We start from the raw sequence: 22,767 nt of genomic DNA, 5'->3' as shown, positions 1-22,767 counted from the left end.
GCCCCTGAAGTCCCAAAAGGTTTAGGACCTGCTTTGTCCTGTTGGGAGCATGGCTCAGCTGGCCTGGCCTGAAGTCAAGCCTTCTTCAGCACTTGGGATTACTCCCTGGATGTGTAAGAGAGCAGTGAGATGGAGGTTAACACTGATGCCAGCTGTTCTAGTAACCTTCAGCAGTTCATATACCCATCTGGTGGAACTACCAATTTTTACATGCTGTGTATGGAATACCATTCACCTTTGTCACCTTCATAGGGGCAGAGATGGGCATTATAACCTTACTGAAACTGGCTTAAAAAACACCAAAAGACATAAAAGACCCAGAGAATACCCCTGCAACAAACTGCTGTTCAGCAAGCCTTTCTAATTATTTAAAACTTTTAGCCACTTTCAAGAGAACATTATCAACAGCCAGAAGATGATGCTGCTTTTTTATTAGCTAAAAAAAATCCTCAAAATCCAACTTCGTAAACCTCTAGTCATATTTACAGATCTCTTATTGCTCTCCTAGTATTATATGATGCCTATGTATGTATGTACACACACAAATATTAGGAAGTGTAATAGTCACTGTGACCTAAAAGTTAGTTTCACATCTTCAAACAGAACAGAACAAAAAAAGTAATCTAAAATTTTCCTCTGCTTACAGATCTGCTTCCCTCTTTTCTGGCAGGTTGTAGAGAGTCCAAGTAACACAGCTACTGTACTAGGTACAGCAAAATACAGACTAAGATGTCTCAGTTTAAGGAACTATGATACTAATCCAAAATACTAATATGTATTTTGTACTAGTGACCTATGTTAGACCAGAAAAGAAGTCTCAAAAAATGAAAGGAAAATCTTTAAAAGACCATTTTTAAATCACAGAATTAATTTCCCTTTCTATATCTAGAAGTAAATACAAAATATAATAACTAGGTGAATTGCTATACCTAATCTCCGCGAAAAAACCCTACATATATTGCTACACCTGCAGGAAACCCAAAATATACAAAGTGGAGCTTCTCTACATTGCTTAGGAAGAAGTTCCTACTTCCAAGTGCAACAGAACACTCGTTTCCTTGCAATTGAAATTCTACCCTTGTTTGAAATCTTAGCTATTAAAAAAACCCCAAACAAATGGCAAAAACCCAACTGATAAATGAGCAGCTAAATGATGTTTCATATGTGCACATCCCAATATGACAAGCTTCTAAGAGAAACAGGTTGCATGAAGAAATGATCCTTTACTGATATTAAAAATAATGCATTTTCTCTATAACATGAACTGAGAACTAAAAGAACAAGTACATTTAAACTGGTATGCTCAATACCTTGTCTTCTAGAACAGGTTCCTCGCACACTGAGTTTCCATTCAATACCCAAGTTCAACACAACACAGTTGCTCTCTGTGTAATCTCCCATCCTCCATTCATATTCCACAATTTTCTCATTGGCCTGTGTTACATTCTTCCTCAATTCCCCCATTTTATCAAATGTGTGTACTGGCCTTCAAATATTGGTTTCATCTGCAGAAGTAATAATGCTTTGCATTCCATTACCAAATTAAAATATTCATCAGAGGACGCAGGGAGATCTTTGTGCAGTGTTGTTCTACACAACCTTCCAGTTTCGGTGGCATAAATAGCCCTTCCTGGTACAGTCTTTTCAACAATTTCTGTTCACTCTGTATCAAGTTATTTTAAGTTGTACAGCTTTAATTTCTCAGCAGGTTGTCCAAAAGCCTTACAAAAGCTGAGACACAACTCAAGGGCATTATCAAACCTGAAAAATAAATTAGCATTAAAGCTTCTGGCAAATTATCATTGGTCCTTGCTTATATACTTTTTTGTCTTTTAGATGACTTACAAGTACTGAAAAGAATTTTACTTGCTTTTATTCAGAAAGGGAACTAGGTACCATTAAATTACAAACAGGCTCTCTCCCCACCACAGAAGTAAAAAAAAAAACTCCACATCATTATCCATTCATCTGCCAGACTTAAGTTAACATTTATCTGTAATGATATTACTTACTTACTACAACAAAAGAACAGATTTATTATTAGTGTATTTTTGTCCTATTTGGCCTTTAATACCCACTCCTTCAAATTTATTCTCAGCTTTATATTTGATCATGCAGCCAAATACTTTTGTCTTCACTTTATAAATTAAAAAAAAATATTATATATTTGATGATGCTATATTCTTTTCTATAATTAGCAGAATAGTTAGGAAGGCCAAGGTCTCACTCAGACTGATAAATCTGAGATCAGTCCTTTGTAACAGGGAAAACAAACAAGAAAAAAAATTAATATGCAAGTGTTGGCACAAGAAATTACATATGGATAACATCAGAAACCTCTGAGGTAAATATTGCATAAAACACTAGAAGGTAGGGGCAGAAGTTTACTAGATAACATGTAATTTACAAACAGTAATGAACAGAATGCTGAAAAAATGTGTGAATGTTAAGCATTCTGAACTGTGTTAAAAACACAATAAAACTTTATAATAATTTTTTTAAGTGCATGAAATATAAAAAAACCTATACAAGAAGTTTTGGCTAAACAAAAGATTAGTATCAAAATAAGCAGATTTTCCATTAAAATAATCATAAATACATATTTTAGTGAAATTACATTTTTCTTCTAAAAAACAACTGACTTCCTAGAAGCTGAGCACAATGTGGTATCCTAAAAAATATTGAGAAAGTTTTACTAAGTAAATTATAATAAAAAATAAAGTCAGCCATTTGAGCATAAAAACATACATATGAAGTGTATTGGGTTTTAGACAGCAGACAATAATTTCTCACGACACTACAGAGAAAATTAGTCTTCTTCAGAAGTACTTACAGTATGTCAAAAAAACCCCACATATGGCCCCTAAGGTAAGAGAACTAACAGGATCCATAAATCAGTGGTCAACATATAAAGTCTTATCATAGAAATATTGTAAACAAAATATAACCAGGATCCCAATGATCTTTGGTATACCAGAGTCCCAGGGAATCTCTTATGACACATTTTATATCCAGCTTAAGAGGGAAAAGAAACTGTTTAAACATTTTGCATTTAAACGATCACAAAAAAATCCAGTATATGCATATGATCACAGTTCAGAATGGTTCTTTTCTTTTAATAAAATGCTTGTGGCCTGTAATATCAAATATTAATCATTCTGGCCAAAGATCCACTTCTGGAAGGGGTCTAATGGATTACAGGATGCCAAACTCGGATGCTCTCCATTCCCTGTAAGGCACATATGTAGTGCTTCATTGTACAGAGTTTGATCCTAAAGTGAGGGAAAAAAGGAAGAAAAGAAAAGTGAACAAACAATGAACATGCTCGTTCCCCCCACAGTTCTTCCCCCAAGCTGGGTGCTAAAGAGTAAGCTCATACAGGTGATGTAGAGGGGGCTAGAAAATACATAGGTAGTATGTAAGTGACAACTTGCTTTGTTAGGAAAATTTTGTAAAATATTTTAAGAACATCTGAACATACAGATGTACAAAATATACAAAGCATCTGAATTGACTTCTAGGTGGATGTCTAGGTGTCTAGACAAACACACTAAAAGGATATCAACTGTTTTTTAAGTGACATTCCTACTAGTGACATCAAGTTTTGATCTGCAACTGACAAGCTGAAATTATGTCCATTTTCCTGCAAAAATTAAACTTACATTTTTTTGGCTTCAGAGTTTTTGCTTGTTGGCGTTTTTGCTTTTATTGAAAATCCAAAATTAACTAATAGAAATGCCATTTCACTGCACAGGATATGTACCTTCTGGTGCAGCCACTGCTCCTCCCCAACAGCAAAGGTTTTCTGGCCTTTGTAAGAGCACTCTCGAAGCTGCACAGGTCCCTTGGAAGCATGCAGACAAAGCTCCTTCTGAATGTTATGGCGAATTTCGCGGTGTGCAGAATATTCAAAGTACTATTGAAATAATTTTAAAAGAAAACTTTGGTAAACAAACACACAGAAAAGTATTAAATTAAATTAAATTAAGCCTTTCAAAGTCCCATACACAAAGTAATAAATTTCTTTCCTTATTCAAAAATTTGAGACTACAGAATAATTCCTCTGATTTGTAGCACAGACACTTCAAAAGTGTTTACAAAATTAAAAGCAGTTTTTAGTAGTAATGCAATACTAATTTATACTTGTATGTCTAAATAGGAAATAAGATTTGCTGCATGTATACTATGATGTAAAACCTTACTCCCACACAGACCATATGTAATCCAGAGACAAACTAAAGAGTTTAAGATAACTTAAATTTTGGCATTTTTAGACTAAAAATCTGTATTCACTTCTGTTGCTAGAGCTAGATTTTGGTTTTTCTTAGAGCAATCAAAAAGAAAAGTTGCCACATGAAACAATGCTGTTGCTGTATACCAACTTTTGCTGCTTGATCTAAACAATAAATGTGAACAATAGGATGCTGTTATAGCCCCTTGTGAAGTAACCATTATAAAATTATAAGCATATATTTTGTGAGAGTCATTTTACCATGATTTCCTGACAGCAGACTACTTCTAAGGTTCAGCTATAATTCTGATCCTAACAGAGATTTACTTCTAAAAGTTACAGACAGAGCTGTTTTTCTACCCCTTCAGCCCTAACCTAACATCAGGTCTCTTGCTTTTCCCCCACATTTACCAGCAGAGTCCCTAACATTACATCTCACTGCTACTGCTTCTTGCCTCTGGATGTCAGCCACCTTCATCATATCTTTCCTTTGAATATTAAGGCCAGGCTCAGTTACCCCCCTTGGCTTTCCATTTTCCAGTGGTCAGCAATCATCTCCTCACTACCTTGGAAGCCATGGGAACAGCACTGAGGAACAAGCAGAGTCTAGGACCAACATTAGTCCTCAAAACAGGTAGTGAAGGAGTGACCTGCTTAGTCATTTAGCTCTCAGACATAGTAATTTACTCTTTATCTGGTAATCTGACTTAATCTGTCCTTTTATTTTTGGAACTTCAACATCTCTGCAAGCCCTGAAAATAATGACTTGAAAGCTATGTTTAGAACTTTATTAATTCTGGATACTGAGATGGGCATGCTTCCAGCCTCCAGTATTCTAACAAGGAAGAATAATACACAACTGATACACAATTCTGAAAACTAGGTTCTCTTTTATATTCCCATTTCAAATATATGGATGAAGATAACAGCATGGGAAATACCAGCCTACACTGCTGAAAGTCTGGTAAAGAATAGAGGAAACTGAAAACAGAGCATTGTAATGAGAAGGGTTAAGTAAGCAAATATGCATCTCTTAAGCATTATCAGCAAAATCAGTTCTCTGAAGGCTGGCATTTAAAGGGATTCAGACTGTTATTTTGTTATTTTGTAGCAGGAGGGAAAACAAAAAACATAACACTTGAAAGAATAGAATTTTAGTATAGCCCAAGATAGCTTAAGAGAACAATAGAAACATACAGCAGATCTCTTAATACAATGTCTTTCTACAGTGTTCATAAATTACTGACTGTGACAATGTGAAAAGGCTAATAGTATTAATCCACAATCAAATAAAACCCCAAATTCAATCCTGTAAGAAGCTAACATAATAGGGTAGTTCTTAATCTAGACAGCATACCATGTCTCACAAAAAATTATTAGGAAGAAAGTATCACCTGACTAGGATTATGTGTCTCAATTTTCACAGTGCCATCAATGGATGTCTTTTAAGATTGAAAAAAAATTATTAACACCCTCCCTCCCATAAGATAACAATTACATTTTAATAAAAACTTTTAGACCTTTGCTGACCTTTAATTATTAAGGATCACTTTTAAAAGCAACAGAGAAGTATGCATTTCTGGGCAGGGAAGGAGATGTTTTTTTTGATAGTATTACAGTAATGATGGAATGATTCAATATCTGACATCTATGGCAAGATATACTGTAGAAGGAACAGAGCACCATGGCTGCCTCCAAGAGCTATGGACCCAAGAGAGCTCCTCTTGAACAAATGGAATCATATTATTCACTTGCATTAGCCAGCACAGGATGGGCCACTTGGACCTCACACTATGAGGCTGCAAGCGTGACAGGGAAGGTGCTCAGGCCTGGACACTTGGTCTCCCAGTGGCCGGATTCCAACCAACATCTTCCTTGACACTGCGAGTCCTGGTGACAGAGAAAGAAGCAATAGGAGGAAGCATAAGGAAAGGAAGAATTAAGAAGACAACACTTATAAGACAGGAGTAAGGGTGGCATGAAAAGGTTTTGCACAGAAAAGAGAAGGCAAGTGAAGCAGTGCAAGTGTGTTTGAAATCTCAATTTGTATATTGAAGTTAAAACATTAGAAACAGGACATGACATGAAGAGTGGTATGAAATTTTTCTTTAAATATCTATATAGGAATTAACTGTTAAAATAAAGGAAAAAAGATATAAGGAGAGAGAAATTGCATATTAAAAATTAGTCAATTTCTCTAAAATTAATTTAAAGTTTTTATACAGAAAAGCTACAACAGAAGAAAGAACAAAAATCAGGTATTAAATATTTTACCTGGTTTCCTCCAAGTCCATGACAAGAATACATAATCAGTGGTTTGCCACCATGGTTATTTTCACCAACATCCAGACACATGCGGTTACCTATATTTTTTAACTGAACAAAGAGTGTTGTCAGGATAAAAAAGCTCAGTGGAGTGACAGAAACTCAAACTGTCTCAGTCAGAGACAAAAGTCGCCTTTAGTTTAACAACAATTACAGCTGTTTGTTCATTTTTACTTTCTGCTATACTCAAATCTAAAAATCCTGTTTCCTCAGGTAATCTTTTCTAACTAAAAGCCTAGTAACTACAGTCACACATGGAGTTATTTATGAGCCTGCTCTGTACAATGTTACTGTGATTAAAATCACAGTTTGAACAGATACACATAAAATATTTAAAACAGGAGGAAGGGAAAGTTTTATTTGTAAATACATGCTAAAAATTCACATTCACCTCAAGCTAAGAGCTATTACTTTATTTTAGCAACGCAATGTCTAAAGTCATTGGCAGGGAAAATGACTTTTGACATAAATGAAAAACGAAAATGACGCAGCTATTGACAAAGCTATACAAGGGATGCAGAAGAGATTCTTTGTCCAGAGTAGTGACAGAAAACCCCAGAGCAGTTAAACATAGCTAAAGTCTAAAAGCTATGGCTAAGGTAGTACGAGAAATTAGCAAACTTCCTGGGCTATGAGGAATATAGGAAACAATTACAATTAAACTTACATATCCAGAAAACAAAGGATTCAGGTCTGGCACATATGCTTCCGGATAAACATTAGTGAGGTACCAGGTAAAATTTTTACACTGCAGGCGCTGCCTTAAAGCAAGTCTTTTTGATATATCTCCAAATGTTTTCTGTTAGAGGAAAGGAGGTAAAGAAGGATGGAATATAAATATATTAACATTCATTTTGCACATATAAAGCTATGATATTCTGTGTATTACTAGGCAAGTTTTAAGCTTCATTTGTTGATTTTTTTTCTTGTAAATGCTGTACTACTATAGTTGCTGCTGTCTTTCAGTGTCATAACACCACTGACGTCCTGCCTGCAGCATTTCAAAGCGCTTGCAAGAAACATACATTGCAAGATGGAAAACATAGAAGTATATTTAGTCCCAAGAAAGTTTTAACAGAGTGCCATGAAGTGGGAAAGTGCAAGTAAGAACATACTGATTACAGCCATAAAGCCATCTGATCTCACTAAAAGTGTAAGCTGAAACAACAAACTGGATTAATAAAATAATTAGCATAATATCCAGTACAATGTAGAATCTCCCAAACAAAATTCAGTTGTTTAGGTGCTGGACATGCCTAGGAAATGTAACACCTTCAGTGATACAACAGTCACAAAAATTTATCACATTAAGGGGAAGAGACAACTTCTAAAAGAAAACTAGATTCTAGCTGGGCAGAAAACTTACAAAATAAATAACCCAACATCCAACCTCAACCCCAAATATTTATTTACTTGAAAATAACTGACTTTTTAAGCAGATAGAGACAGGATGGTTATCCATCATCAAGTAACTTTTATTCTTCTGCTAAAGAACCACAAAACCTGCTTTTTCAGTAAGAATATGAAGCAACTTGAAACTAACAAGACATTTTTCTCACTCCAGAAAATAAATTAGTTTACATTGTCTACACCATTAGTTTCTCTCACGTTCTTCTGGTAGTTCCTGTACCTGCACAATGCAAACAACCCAGGAGAATGCATGAAAAAAACCACTAATAAAAAAACCTCACCATACAAAACCAACATTCATCACCCAAACGCTTTAGGTTTTTTTCATGCTTGTTGGGGCAGCAGCATTAAGCAAACTAAACAGTCTTTTCATTAAAATATCTAGAATCCTTACATACTTTGTCAATAAATAACTTTTGCTCACCAAAACTTTCACCGCAGCAAGTGTGATTTCTAATACCACCACCACCACCTACTTGTTTCACAATTTTTGCTGCCTCTGTGTTTCTTCGGTAAAATATTTCTTTATATTCATCCATCCACACTTCTGCAAGGCGAACTTGGTTACGTGTGATCACCTGAGTACCTTTTGGGAAAGTATGGGGACTCTTGCTGCGAAAGACATGGCCAACAACAGAGCAAGGCATGATCTCCAACTGTCCACCACACTGCCATACCTAATAATAACATTTAGTGTGTAAGTACACTGCAATTAGAATTCAGGGAGTGGAAAAAAATTCAGTAATACTATTGTTTGCCAGAACACATCATCAAATCACTACCAAGAGTACATATATCAGGCATACCATCAGTGAATTTCCTAATCATATAAGCTCTGAAAACACATTTCAGACAGCAACCCTAAAAGCATCTAAAAAAATTAAAAGCAGTTTATTGAGCATATTTGTATTTCATTTAATAGGTAATTAGTAATTCAATTTTCCTTGTCCTAGTTGGCTGATTGAGCAGAGGAATCAGTATCTAATACTAATTTATTCTCAAATCCCCTGTACACTGTCAGCATAGAGGCAATGGCTAATTACGGAGCTAAACTTACTCTGAAAGACATTTCTATATTTTCACCTCCCCATATTTCCATTTCTTCATCATAGCTTCCAATGTGTTCGAAGTACTCTTTTGATATTGAAAAGAGACCTCCAGCAAAAGTAGGTGTTCTGCAAAAACAAAATTTTACCGAGAAAGAACAGTATTTTAAATTTAGATGTAAAATCATGGTGCAACTGTTCTAGGAATTTTCTATGCACTTGTTAGTATTTCACTACAGTGTGCACATTCTGGGCATAGATAATACTTCTAGCACTTAAATATGTTCACACATATTTAATTCTCATTTGACAGCTTATTGCCATTTATTAAGAACTTGTTCACGCGAGAAACTGCTGGCATAAAAGAAAGTGTCAAGAAAAGAAAACAAATGTTCTCTGTATGGAGGAAATCGAGCAAAAGTACAACTCCTACAGACCAGAAACCTGTCTGTGGACTAAGCAGGTACAATTATCATCAAATCACTACTGTATCAGCCTGGTATTTGGGTGCTCTGACCCTTTTTGTCATTCTTTCAAGTAAAGTGAATGAGGTGACAGAATCATTGTACTGTCTCTGTGTATAATCCTCTTCTGCACCTCCCTCCTAGGAATATAGGTAATTTCCACTGTATATAGAAGTAGTAATGCAGAGCAATTACTATCTTGATGAGGCTACATTTTTATGAATGCTTTAAAATGTGGTTCACAAAGACAGTACTACAAAAAACATCTAAGATGCTAAGATGTCTGATTAGACTCATTAGAAGAACTAATTTATTTACAAACTATTGTTCACAAGATAAAAGTCTGTGAAGACGGAAGGATTTAAACAGTATTCAAATTAAATTTACCTAATTGGATAGGTTTCATCCTTTCTTCTTTTATTCTCATGTTTAGGAAGAGACTCCCATCCAAATGACAAACTCCAATCAAAATTTCCTCTGTTGTGGCTATGCCCATAAGGAGATGGTTTACTGAATTCAAAGGTATTGAGATCGATAGAAGCAATGTCAGGGCTTACAACAGCAACAGGATTCTCAGCTATTCTTGCCAATAATGGCTCTAACCAGCCATAAAAGCATTCACCTGTGGAGAAAATGGGAACACTGAATTTTTGCTTGGCTATAAAGTAGTACACAGGGTATATTTCAACATGTCCAGCAAGCCAATATGGACTATTTTTAAACAGCATTGCTAATTATACTTTCAATAATATGAAATAGCGATAGAAAAAATTATATATTGCTAACATTTATAATTAATAAAAAGTCTGCAACATTGAATTAAAGACAACAGCATTATAAACCTGACCTGACATATGTACAGGTTACACTTACAGTGAGCATCCAGGAAGGTGAGGGTCTCTCCTGTTGCTACTGAAGCTCCCAACAACCGCGCAGTGATCAGACCTTTTCTTTCCTTCTGACGGACTACTTTAACTATCTGAAACTGTTTCACATATTCTTCTAGTTTATCATGCAGGTATTCTAGAAAGAGAAATCACTGTCAGGATATTCAGTGTATACACATGCCACTGCCCAAAATGTTACACTATTAAGTGAACAAGATAAACAACTCACAATTACCCCAGAAATTATCTCAACATCAAAGCCATAAAAGTTCCTATCTGCTGAAGGTTATTTTTAGGGGCTGAGTATTTTGGGGGTAGGGGTGTAGGAAGAGGTAACCAGCAGAGAACAGGAGATGGAACATTAAAATAATTCTGAACAAGAAAGGACATGCTAGTACATCTCTGCTGCAGTGTTAACCATCTGAATACCAATTCCATTTTCATAGTAAATGGATCTCATACTTACATTATCTACAGCTCATACAAATTCTTTCCTTAATGATGGCACATTTACACAGTTTTGAAAGGCTACGGTATTTACAACAGCAACAGAAGCCACATAAAAACCAATTTAAATGTCCAGATTTTGAGAAAGAAACCCGCATCTCTAATGAAAAATCCCACATCATCTTTTCTATTCTGCCCATCCTAAGTATTAAACTGTACTACTGAACATGCTTCACATCCAAGTGTTTCAATAGACTCAATACAGACGTGCAAAAAAGTGTAAATACATTAGTACAAGTATGTAGAAACACGTTCATCTTAAGCTAAGCATGCAAAGTTTTCTGAGCTTGCATTTGTGTTTACGCTAAGAATATACAGAATTAATTTTGAGACTCAGATTTACTGTTGAAGATTAGGTTGCCATCAAATAATTTTGCATTCTAATAGAGATACTACCCTTCATATTACTGAATTTTATTTGCCTAGAGACAACCACTGTGATAAAATGCAAATTTCTACAAGTCTGGGCCAATTTATACTTGGATGCAAATTGCAATTGGTTTGAAACAAAAATTACAAAGCTACTTGTCATGCAAGCAGTTATGCAGGTAAATCAGAATTGGAAAAAACAAAAATTGGGTTTTAGTTGGTTTTTTTTGAGCACAGGAATTTCATATTTAACTACCTTATAGGAGAAATGGTGGGGGAGGGCTATTTTATATTAAAAAAAAGAAAGAAACAAAACCATTTAGAATACTGTTATACATGTCAATAGTGGTAAAGAGACCTTAGCCAATTTATCTGCAATCATAACCTTTTCAATTAAAAACAAAAGTACCATCTACACTGGCATCATCCACCAAAATAATCTCTTTCAGCAGTATGGCAGGGGATGTGTACATCACACTGTGCACAGTTCTGAGCAGAGTTGACCATGCCTCATTATGGAAAACGATGACAATGCTTGTGGTTGGCAACGGCGGGCAGCGCTTAAACTTTTGTTCAATACATCTACAAATTAGAAAGTGTCAGGGGTTACAAAATGGACAACAATATTTTACTCAAACTCTTCAACTTTTCTTTCCAGCACAAAACTTTGTAATTATGGACATTAAATAGTCCTGCTTTTCTGCTTTCTATCCTAGCTTTGGAGTGCAAAGGTAGGTACTTCAACTGAAGCAGCTGTTCAGAATATTTTTTTAATATCATGACTGAGAATTGAACAACTTAGTTTTGCTTCTGTCTCACATTTCAGTATATTTCATATAATATCCAGGCCTTCTTCAGGAAAAACTACTATTTTATTGAGAACAGCAGGTACTGACTGAGCTAACTCAAAAGTCACTATTACTGCTGAAACCTAAGAATACAAATAAGAATATTTATTAGAAAAAAACCAGAGTTTGTAAGGAAAATATAACCTATCTAATTCAAATTTCAAAGCTCCGTAGAAGTGTTATGTAAGGCTTAGGGCAGCATGTCCCATTCAAGGGATACAATTTAAACCCACAGTTTTTCAAGGCTGACATATCCTAAACACAACTTTAGATCCAATGGCAAGTCAAGATGACAACGCTGCATTCATGAGTTGCACACTCAATGTTTGTGGCCTGTCAGCTTTGGGGCCTGGAGGACACCCCAAAGCAATAACCAGAGTCACTGCCTCACAAACACACAAGCAAAGCCTCCCCAGTTATGCTCTAGGAGAGGTTAAGGTGAGCTGCACTGTGTGTACCAGCAGCAGCTCAGTAAGCTCAGCCACTTCTGGCACAGATGCCTGACAACATTTCATCTGACACTGACAGAGACCGCCCATAACTAAAATCCACTCTCCTCAAGCCCTACAGTCTACATTTAAAAAATTCTTCAATAAATACCACAAGATTGCTGCTGAGATCTTCCATTCCCTTGCTCAACAGTTTACAAATCAGAATTTATTAAATTATGCCTAAATTCCTAATTTATTAAATTAAATGATGTAGTTTTATTAACACTGAATGCTAAAAAAATGGGGGGGTGGTGTTTTAATTGGAAAAGTGTTGAAACCACATTTTTAGTTTTATTCTAAGTAAAACTAAGCAGGCTTCCCAAAAGTTACTCAGAAATTTTAGTCTTAAAGGCAAAATCAGAACACCTTATTTAAATAATGGTTACTTTGAATTCAAAACCATGAAAGAAGTGAGCTTTTCTAAACATTCTTGGCTTTGGCACTGTGGATCACTATGTACAGCCAATCATTATGTATAGCCAGGAGACTTTCCTAAACTACCACCTACTGCTGAACTCAAATCACTTTGCAGCCTGAATTTCTGAGAAGTTTTTCAACTATCAGGACATACACACTTCAACTTACTCAGGAGGTCGAGTGTCTGGTCCAAGATCTCGGTGTAAAGAAATCCTATCACTTGCAAATGCATTAAAACAGTGTTTCTCCTCTCCAGCCTGTTTTTCTTTCTGTTCTTCTGAACTTAGGTTGATGGTTTTAAATGCTTTGCCAGAAGCTCCAGGAGCATTAGGATCTTGAAGAGGCCGATCCAGAAAGGGTTTCAGTTCCACTGGAGTATAGTGCCCTGGCAAGCAGTGTCTCTCTCCAGGAACCTTAGTTTGCCTAATGGGTGCTTTTATCTGCATTTTGGGCTTTGCACCTTTGATATTGTTCATAGCATTTAACACAAGACCTAATACGTGACTTTTCTTTCCAACAACTGGCTCAATCCCTGCTTCATCCTTAAAATCTTGAACACCCACTTCTCTTTGTAATAAAAATAAAAATACCAGAAAGACAAATACAATAATGCTAAACTTCCAAAGTTTCCAGTGAAAAAATGTTTTAAATAGTTTAGGTGTCTTTTTCAAGGCCATTCTAGTTTTAAAAATGTTCACACAACAGAAGTTTCTGTGAGTGTTGTTCTTCAAATATGTCGCAGCATTTCTTGAAATTATAACGCCTGTAAATTAAAACAAACAGTAGTAATTTAGATGTCATTAGTATATTCAACCATGTAAAGCCATAAAAAATTAATGGGAAGGAATTAATTCACAACTCCCAAAAGTCAAATGTTATGCAAGCTACATCACTTAAAGATGCATCAAACCTATCTATAAAATACCCATAATGCCCTTTCCCTGCTTTTTGCTTTGGGTTTTATTTGTTAAATACATATAGATGAACCTGAATTCAGGCATACCATCAAGAATAAAACAGTATTTCTACATAGTGCCACAACTTCAAGTTTATTTTCTTCCAAGTAGTTTGTTTAAAATTAGAATAAAGTCTTATAGAGCAAGGAATTTTAGTTAAATGATGGGACAGAAGAAGAACAGGTGGCATCAATACATTAGTTCAAGCTGCATGTCAGAAAGAGCCATGTGGAAAGTGAACTAAAATATAGGAAAGACTTTTCAATCAACTTATTTCAACAATTTTCAAGTTTCTGCCATTATTTTTTTCACAGACAAGTAATTATTCACTTTCTTTCAAACATGAAATTATGAAAGACATTTGAAGACTACCAAAATCCAAGTGATTTGAAATAAATTCTCTCTGCCAAACTGGCATTTTACAAGGGGATACCTTCTGCCATCAGCTTGAATAGCTGGAATAGTTATTCAGGGAATAGCTTCATTTTTGTCTAAATTGCATGTATGTGAAACAAGAAAAGAAATAAACAGCATCTAGCTAAAAGCCACACTTCCCACTTGCTAACTACTCACCACAAATTGCAAAAAACTACTTTTCTATTTATTCCTCTGAAAAACAAGTAGCTCTTAACTGAAGTAATATATACTCAGGAACAGACACAAGTCAGAGAAAACAAAAACCCTCATCCCTTACCTGCTTTTCTTCAAGAATCAGCAGGAGAAACTAAGCATCTAGATTTCTTCACATTATACTGTTTTTCAAAGTTTATGTCAGCTTAATAAACCCATACATTCAAACTACAGTGTTCTTACCATGAAGTTATTGTTAAAAGAATGCAGAGGGGAAGCATATTAGATCATACTAAAAGGTACCAAAACCATGCTTCTCAACTCACAGAATTTCAAAAAAACCAAACCAAACAAACCAGTCCACTTCTGTGTCACATATTATTTTCCCATTTTTCCTTACTGCTGAAACATTTGAACTACAACACTGATACCTTTATATGGAACACTACAAATAAAAACTATCTTCCCAATGAAAGGATTGCAACCAAATTACCAAACTACCAGACTGAAAAATGTCTTGTTTTCTCACAGTGTCTGGTGGGTTGATCTTGACTGGCTGCCAGACACCAACCCAGCCACTCTCCTGCTTTCCATGCTCAGCATGACAGTGGGGACAAAATAAGATGGAAAATCACATGGGCTGAGCTAAGGACACTGTGATCACTTAGTAGTTACTGTCACAGAGAACACAGACTTGTAATGATGAATTTGAATTTACTGCCAATTTAAAATAAAGTAGGATGGTGAGAAACAAAGGCTCAAGCAACCTCCCCTGGCTCAGCTTCACTCCCTTCATTCCCAATTCTTCTCTCTCCTTTCTGCCCAGTGGCCAGAAGGAATGAATAATAAGGGCTTTGGTTAGCTTGTAAGACTTGAGCACTCCTGCCTCTGCCCACTTCCCCTGCTCCAGCACAGGTTCTCTCCATGCAGTACATTACTTCAGCATAAACTGCCCCAGCATGGGCCATGCACGGTCACAGCTCCTGCCAGGATCTTGCTCCTGCATGGGCCCTCCCTAGGCTGCATCCACCTGCTCTGGCCTGGGGTCCTGCACCTCCTCTGGGGTGGTCCTTTCATGGGCTGCAGAGAAATTCTTCACTACAGTGTGCTCCATGAGCTGCAGGGGGAATATCTGCTCCAGTGCCTGGAATACCTCCTCCCCTCCTTTTTCACTGACCTTGGGTTCTGCAGAGTTTCACATTTTTCTCACTCCTGTTTCTCACAGCTGCTGTGCAGTATTTTTTACCCTTTCCTAAATACCTCATCACAGAGGCACCACCTGCTACACTGGGTGGCTCAGCTTTGGCCAACAGTGGGTCTGTTCTACAGCTGGCTGGAACCAGCTGTGTTCAGCCCTGGATGAGACTGGAGGTGGGGGGCAGCCCCATGTCTCTTAGCACAGAGGCCACCTGTGCAGCCATCCTAACCTTGTCATGAAAATGCACTACACAAGGTAAAACACCAACTATATGTACAGATCAGCACCCAGCATTGCAGGGACTCTGCAGGTTGCTAACCAGGAATGATTTCCTAACACCATCAAAAAGAAAATCACATTACTGTTTCACAGTATACCATGCACAAGCACATAAGATACTAGTAAATCCGAAAACTTAGAGATCAATAAGCAATATATGTTCCTCAAATGGAAAGAAAACATCTTCATATATATACCTCTATCTATCAAATACATGATGCCATAAGAGGCATTAGAAACAGGAGACATGTGGAGAATGCTGCCACAACACTCGTATGAAATGTGTCTGTCCCTAGAAATGAACCTTCCCTGGAGTTAGGTGGGTTGTGGAAGACAGCAACACAACTTAACCCTTTCAATATGGAGTAGTACTCTCTACCAGCAGGCCACACACAGAAACAAGTGCAAGTGATGTTTCTTTAAGAAAGGATCAAGTGACAGTCCTGGAATATTATGTGCAGGAAACACCAGGTGGACAGAGGCTTGACTACCACAAGCATGCAGCAAAATCTTTTGATATAGACAAATGCTGAGTGTAGTTTTGTTGACAAAATATCTGATAGGGATATTGCTTACAATAAGAGAAGAGTTCTTTGTTACACAAAAGAGTAGCAGTTTCCAGAACAGAAGCTGCATTGTCCCAAGAACTTTTGCCATGAAAGCTGTATTTTACTTAGAGTTTTTACCAGGATAATTTTGTAGTCAGAAATACAATCTTTATTCCCCACAAATGCCTCTCACATTTTCATGGCATAGCAATGTGTCAGCACACATAGACCAAGCTACTATTCAATCCTCCAGGACATGATGAAGAAATATGTGGCATGATTAAACTCCCTGGGGTGACTGTTTAGCAAAGTGTTTAATCTTCTATTCATTACTGTTATTTTCACTAATAGTAGTCTGGATTCTTACAGCACTTTGAAATAACTAGCCCTAAATATCTGAAGTTGGATTTTTGTTCTTTTGGGGGGAAGAAAATAACCAGAAAACTAAAATGTACTACTAAATTCTTCTAAAAGTGCCAAAAAGCAGCTGCCACGCTACTTCAAACCACATCACATGGGCAGTGTGAGAATTCAATGCAGTCTATGTTACACTATGCCACCCACTGGTTCTGATGTCAGACTGTCTGCAAAAACTCTCACAAGAAAGCCTTGCTAATGTAGCCAACAAGTAGAAAACTCTTATTTTTTTGTTAGCTTGATCTTAACAACACTGTAGAGAATAATCTTTTATAAAAAAGTAAAAGTATCATTAACCCAAGTCAGCAGAAATTCTTTCCAGTCATGCAAGACAAAATTCATTGGGGTTAGTATCAAAGATATACTTCACCTCAGTGTTTTTTAAAAAAGTATTTTAAAATCTACTTTTCTTCTATCTGAATGTTAAACAGGCTTCAAATGTTTCCTGACAATATTGCTTACAGAACATAAAAATCTAAAAGAATAGATAAAAATACTAAAACCCAAACAAAAAAAAACCCTAAAAATGAGAAACAATGGTTCAGAATTATTCTAATCAAAACCACTTAACTAGATAACTTGGCTTCAACCTGATTGAATTCTCTGAGACTGGAGAAGCACAGTCTCAGAAAAAGTTTGCCTATTTCTCCTTGTTATCAAAGCATACAATCCCTTCCTCAAACCTTAAGAGTCCCCTTAATCAGAAGGTGGGTGTGAATAAAAACACTGAGCAAATACTATAGGGAAAAAACCGAACAAACTTGACAATGATGAGCAACTGCTCTCACCAAATTAGTGAAAGTCTGAGAAAGATATTCAGGATACTTTAACTGTAAGAAGTGCTACTTCCCCTACTGGCATTTCTGAATCTAAAATTCTGAACAGGGCCTTTTGTTTTCTTTGCGTATCAATGTAGGTGCTACTAGAACATTAATTACTGAAATAATCAATTTGGTAAATGATATTTTCATCTTCTACCTCTATGCAAATTGATGCTTTTTTCATTGGCAAATATTTTTTTAAAAAAAATCACTGAACAAAACTGTTTGCACATCCTAGAAGTTCCTCTCAGAGGAACATCCAATCACATAAGTGCCTTTGGTGACAGACTAAGAAACATCCAATTCAGAGTGAACCCTTCATAAAGGTCTAGCTTATTATGGAACATGAAGATTCTTCACAGAATAAAAACCATTCAGAAGCACTTCAGAAATTTGGGATAATTAAGTTGCTTAAGTTTAGCAAACTGTGCTACTGTTCACGATAATATTAGCTCATGATTTAAATAAAGGAACAAATGATCAAATGAAATGTACAGAAGTTAAAGACTAAAGACATGAAAATGAGAAACAGAATCAGCTGTTCAGTTTCTATCTCCACACTTGCTTATCTGTTTCAGTCAGTTCCTACTGAATGCACTCCTAATAGGGTACACATACCTAAAAGAAATTCACAAACCCCAGGTGCTGTTCCTCCAGGTACATTCTTTGAAGCTCGGTCAGTAGAAATGTGGCTCTATTCCTGAAAAAAAGTTGTTGGAGGAATTCTGCATGTGCTCAGTTCCTGAGCCTTCATTTTAGAAACATTAAGAGCACAGGTTATTCTAGCAAATACTGGATGTAACCTGCCTCATTGATTATGACAGAGAAAGGAGAAGCTGTACCTCTGGAGGAGATACTGAAGAAGTTCTGAGGAACAGCAGCACAGAACAGCTTGCTGAAACAAACTTGGTCCAGTATTTCCTTCAGCAGTTTCATTTAGATAAAAAAATACATGAGGAAAAACCCCAAACAAACCATCACCAAACCTCCTTCTATGCATTCTGATGGAAGTGCTTCCAACTCAATCTGTCATGTGCTCTTTCAAAATCAGCGCTACTACCACTTCCCTACAGCCCAGCACTGCATGTGACAGGCAGAGACAGACAGCTCCCTTTGACAACTGATGGCATAGTAAAAATACACAGGAACCGGTATTATAAAAATATTTATGGCTTATTTTTACAGATCTGGGACATGTAAATGACACACACTTATCTCAAATTTAAATTTCACTCAACTCTGTATTTTCCCTTTCTCCTTGGTCAAATTGTTTTGGGTCTTGTTAAAAATATTTTAGATTGTCCCTAAAGACACCATGATGAAAATGAGCATGATAGCAGCTGTAAAGTGCTGTTCTAAATTAGAAGGATTAGTGTCTCATTTTCATTTAAGCACCAAAAGATAACGTCTGGACCATAACTAGAGGACTTTTGTTTGTTTTCCTGATTGTAGCAACATTTCTAAGATAACAAAAACACCCAAGTATCAAGTGCAGGTTGTAAAATCACAGTTTTCTAACTGGCCTTAAAGTTTTGTTGAAGTGATAAGCATAAAGCAAAGAAAGTTTCCTCATGGGAGATTTACTAGGTTACTGACTGCTAAAGTAATCTTTGTGGGAAGCTTCCATAGCTGTCTTCACTTTCCTCCTCTTCCCAGTTCAGTGTCTCTTTCCCAGACACATTTCACTGCTGAATTGTGTTAGTCCACTGTAGTTAGTCACTGATGCTAAAATTTAATTGCTGAATCACTGTCAGTGGTTATGTGATATGAACTCTGTAAGCAGAACTATTTCCTATGGTACATGATATCAGTGAGTCTTAGGGAAAATCAGGCAAGAGTAATACAGTAAGTGAATAAATCCATGCTTTACATGACAGAAAAAAATCTAGCACTTTAGAAACTTGAGGCACTCTCAGGTCTTGAAGAGGACAGGCACAACAATGAGCAGATTAGGAGAAGAAACTCATGTTGAACATGACTCTGTACACTGATTCCAAAAGAGAGAAAACCTTGGACTAAGTAACAGCTCTTTGAACAGGCAAACCAGGCAGCAAACATGGCAAAGCAAAAAATTATCTCAAATAAACACAGTGTCACCTGGAACCACAGACACTGGGGAAATGTCACAGAGAGGGCAATTATACCTTGTACCTATTTTGACAGGGCTCAAGAAATCCGGGCTGCTTCTGGTATCACCCCACCCCACCCCACCCCAAAAAAGGGACAAGTTAAGCGGCAACAGCAGTTATGAGGAGGAGGAAAACTGGTCCTCTGCTGCTTCCCACAGTGCAACAAAAATAGCAATTCAGGCTCTCCGTAACTAACTTGGTTTTTACTTTGCTCTGTTATTGAGAAGCCTCAAGATGACAGCAGCAGATGCCAAACTGCCCAGGCCATTGAGCAAACCTGGCTAAAAAAGGAAACCAAACCCTGTAAGTTGGCTGCTTTGTCTCAGGCTTTAAGTCTGGCAGCTCAGAAGTGCCTTTAGTCAAGACTGAATTGATCAATAGAATTGATAATCTTTTAAACAAAGGTCCTTTTGTTACAGAAGACTAACATATACGACACTACTGAGATGCATACGTATTTGTATTTCCAGTCAGATTTTTTAGTTAACCAACTAAAATTTTTATGAACAAATTCTTCTTTGTAAGGAATATTTTGCACCAAGTTTAAAAAAATTTAAAATTCATGACACAGAGGTTATTAAATTTAAAGTACACTTCTTCTGTCAGTTTCCAGACCTAAGCAAACATTGTCTAAGTATAGTCACCTGCTGTGCAGAAGACTAACACACTGCCGGAGGGGACAGACAATGCGGTAACTCTTTAAAAGCCCTCGGAGCAGGATGAAATAGCCCAGAGTTATCTGGCAGTGTACACAACTGGTACCACCCTGCCGCCCCGAATCAATGCGGTACTGTGGGCAAAGCCTTGGGCGGGATCCGTACGTGGCAGACACCTCCCTCGGTCAATACCTTCGGTTTGGACAGTGCATCCGGCCGGCACTTCCCGGAGCCCCGTGTCCGCATAGGCAGCCCGGGCTCCTCGCCCGCTGCGCGTTCCCCCGGAGCGGAGCTCGCAGGGCTGGGCTGGCCCGGCCCCGGGCAGGCCCCCGGCGGCCCCGCTGGCACTGAGGGCACCGCGCGTGGGGCGTGCGCGCCAAGCGCCGCCTGAGGGGGACCCCCCGGGCAGCCCCGGCCCAGGGCAGCCGCGGCCCCGCGCCCCCCCCAGGACGGCCCCCGAACCTCACGGCTCCCGCCCCGCCGGGCGCGCCCGCACCCGCACCCGCACGGGCTGCTGCGAGCGGAGGAGAAACGGCACCGGACGCTGCCCCGCCGCCGACCACAGCCCTTGGAGAGGCCAAGGAGGAGCGGAACCGCGCGGTGCCTCCCGAGGCTCCCCCACTCACCTCGTCCGGCGGGAGGACGGCGAAGGCGCTGCCGAGCGAGCGGCACCGCAGCCCCGGGAGGCCGGAGCCGGGCGGGCTCTGCGGCTTCCGCCCCGCGCCCGCCAGGTGCGCGCGGCCGGCTCCGCGCCTGCGCCCGCGCGCCCGCGCCCCGCCCTCACCTGGCGCCCAGGTGCGCGAGGCGGCCCCGGGGGCGCGCCCGGCGAGCCCATCCCGGCACGCGGGGCCGGCGCTGCGCGCTCCCGGCAGCGCTGCGGGGCTCGCTCCGACCAGCCAAGGGACACCCTGTGCCAGGCGGGACTGACCCAGCGCTCCCAGTGCTGGGAAACGACACACAGTCCCTCTGAGGGTGAGATCACAGGCTGCGAGAAGGGATAGCACACTGGGCGCTCTCTCTTCTCAATGCAGTTTCCCAGAGAGTTAAGTACAAAATCGCTTTTCCACAGAAGCATGGTTTGATGTGGGGGAGAAAAAACCCAAGGTAATATTTGCGCTCCCATAACAGAGTGTGGAGTCCCCTGCTTTGTACACTCAATAATAGCAGCACAATCACCGTCTCACTCCAGCACTTCACAACTTCTTTCTTTGAGCTGCAGAACCGCAGGTATCTAAACACACTCAGCAAGCACTAGGAGAGTTGGCAGTAGTTGTACTGATTTGTGTCAAAGCAGTGCCAAAAATGGTGATGCCAGTTCTTTTAGGAATTAGTATTGCCCAGGAACACTTCAATATAGATTCAGACTAAAATCTCTCACAATTCACAGGTTCTGTTATTTCTATCTTCTAAAATCCTTCCTTACAACTTTGACAGCTGATGCCTAAACTGTGCTAAGCACTACAGCACCTGAGACAGGCACAGCCAGTGGTCAACCTTTGTAGCACAAAATTCTAGTGCAAATTTCTAGAGTGAACTTTAAAAAAATCTGCTGTTTGCCAAAATAAAGCCTGCACTAAAGGGCATACTGACTCCTTAAAAATCCCAAACACCCAATCCCAACCATCAAGAGCAGTGTCAAACAAAACCCCAACTCAGAACAAGGCAGACCATTCACACAGCTTCTCTTTTAGCAAGCACCACCTCACATAATTAGCAACAACTTTTAGTAGAGACAGAAGCATGAGATTTTTGCAGTAATGGTCCAATTCTTTACATTTTATGGCAGGTCAATGTTGCAAAACCCAAAGAGTTCTAATTTCATTGAAAGACAAAGCAAGAGGTAAAACCACAGAGCAAATGAAGCTAGATAGCAAAACCACTGTTAACATCTTTGAGAAGTGGCATAGTCATAAGCTGATGGAGAAGTACTTGCTAGAGAAATATTTTCTTATTTTCCTCTTTTCCCCCTGTTCAGCATTGTATATGGAACCTATTAATGAGTTAGCATCATCTTCTGAGGAGCCAGAATCCACTGCCACTGAGACTTTCCTGAAATGTCACCTTTCAAAGAAAATCTTCAGCAAATTGTCTAACATTATAAGCTCTGTTTAAAGTATGTTTATAAAACTACTCACTCATTTAATGAATAAAAAGATTACATTTTAGGTTACTAAACCAGAGCTGCCTGGTTTTAGGAA

At 38.3% G+C, this 22,767-nt stretch overlaps 1 protein-coding gene across 1 annotated transcript; it reads right to left on the bottom strand.

Moving 5' to 3' along the window:
- Positions 1-1,753: 1,753 nt before the first annotated feature.
- GALNT3 (polypeptide N-acetylgalactosaminyltransferase 3) lies at positions 1,754-21,253 on the bottom strand. The gene is made up of 11 exons (XM_058809396.1): positions 21,196-21,253; positions 13,164-13,758; positions 11,649-11,821; positions 10,350-10,499; positions 9,864-10,098; positions 9,024-9,141; positions 8,443-8,643; positions 7,224-7,355; positions 6,506-6,607; positions 3,764-3,916; positions 1,754-3,272 (listed from the first exon to the last, which is right to left on the bottom strand). The coding sequence occupies exons 2-11, from the start codon at positions 13,670-13,672 to the stop codon at positions 3,150-3,152; spliced, it is 1,896 nt and encodes a 631-aa protein (XP_058665379.1). The 5' UTR covers positions 13,673-13,758; positions 21,196-21,253; the 3' UTR covers positions 1,754-3,149.
- Between the last annotated feature and the right edge of the window lie 1,514 nt (positions 21,254-22,767).

This window comes from Ammospiza caudacuta, chromosome 8 (assembly GCF_027887145.1).
Source record: "Ammospiza caudacuta isolate bAmmCau1 chromosome 8, bAmmCau1.pri, whole genome shotgun sequence".
Lineage (NCBI taxonomy): Eukaryota > Metazoa > Chordata > Aves > Passeriformes > Passerellidae > Ammospiza > Ammospiza caudacuta.
Note: the sequence above shows the minus strand (reverse complement) of the source record. Positions and strands in the feature narration are given on the sequence as shown.

Bases quoted from the DNA above. Each gene is read 5' to 3' on its own strand.
- GALNT3 (XM_058809396.1), bottom strand. From the start codon at position 13,672: ATGGCCTTGAAAAAGACACCTAAACTATTTAAAACATTTTTTCACTGG. The intron at 7,356-8,442 runs GTAGGTGGTGGT...TTCCTCTAACAG, and splicing joins CAGCAAAAATTGTGAAACAA to AAAACATTTGGAGATATATC. The intron at 6,608-7,223 runs GTAAGTTTAATT...CTCTTTGTTCAG, and splicing joins ATCCTTTGTTTTCTGGATAT to TTAAAAAATATAGGTAACCG.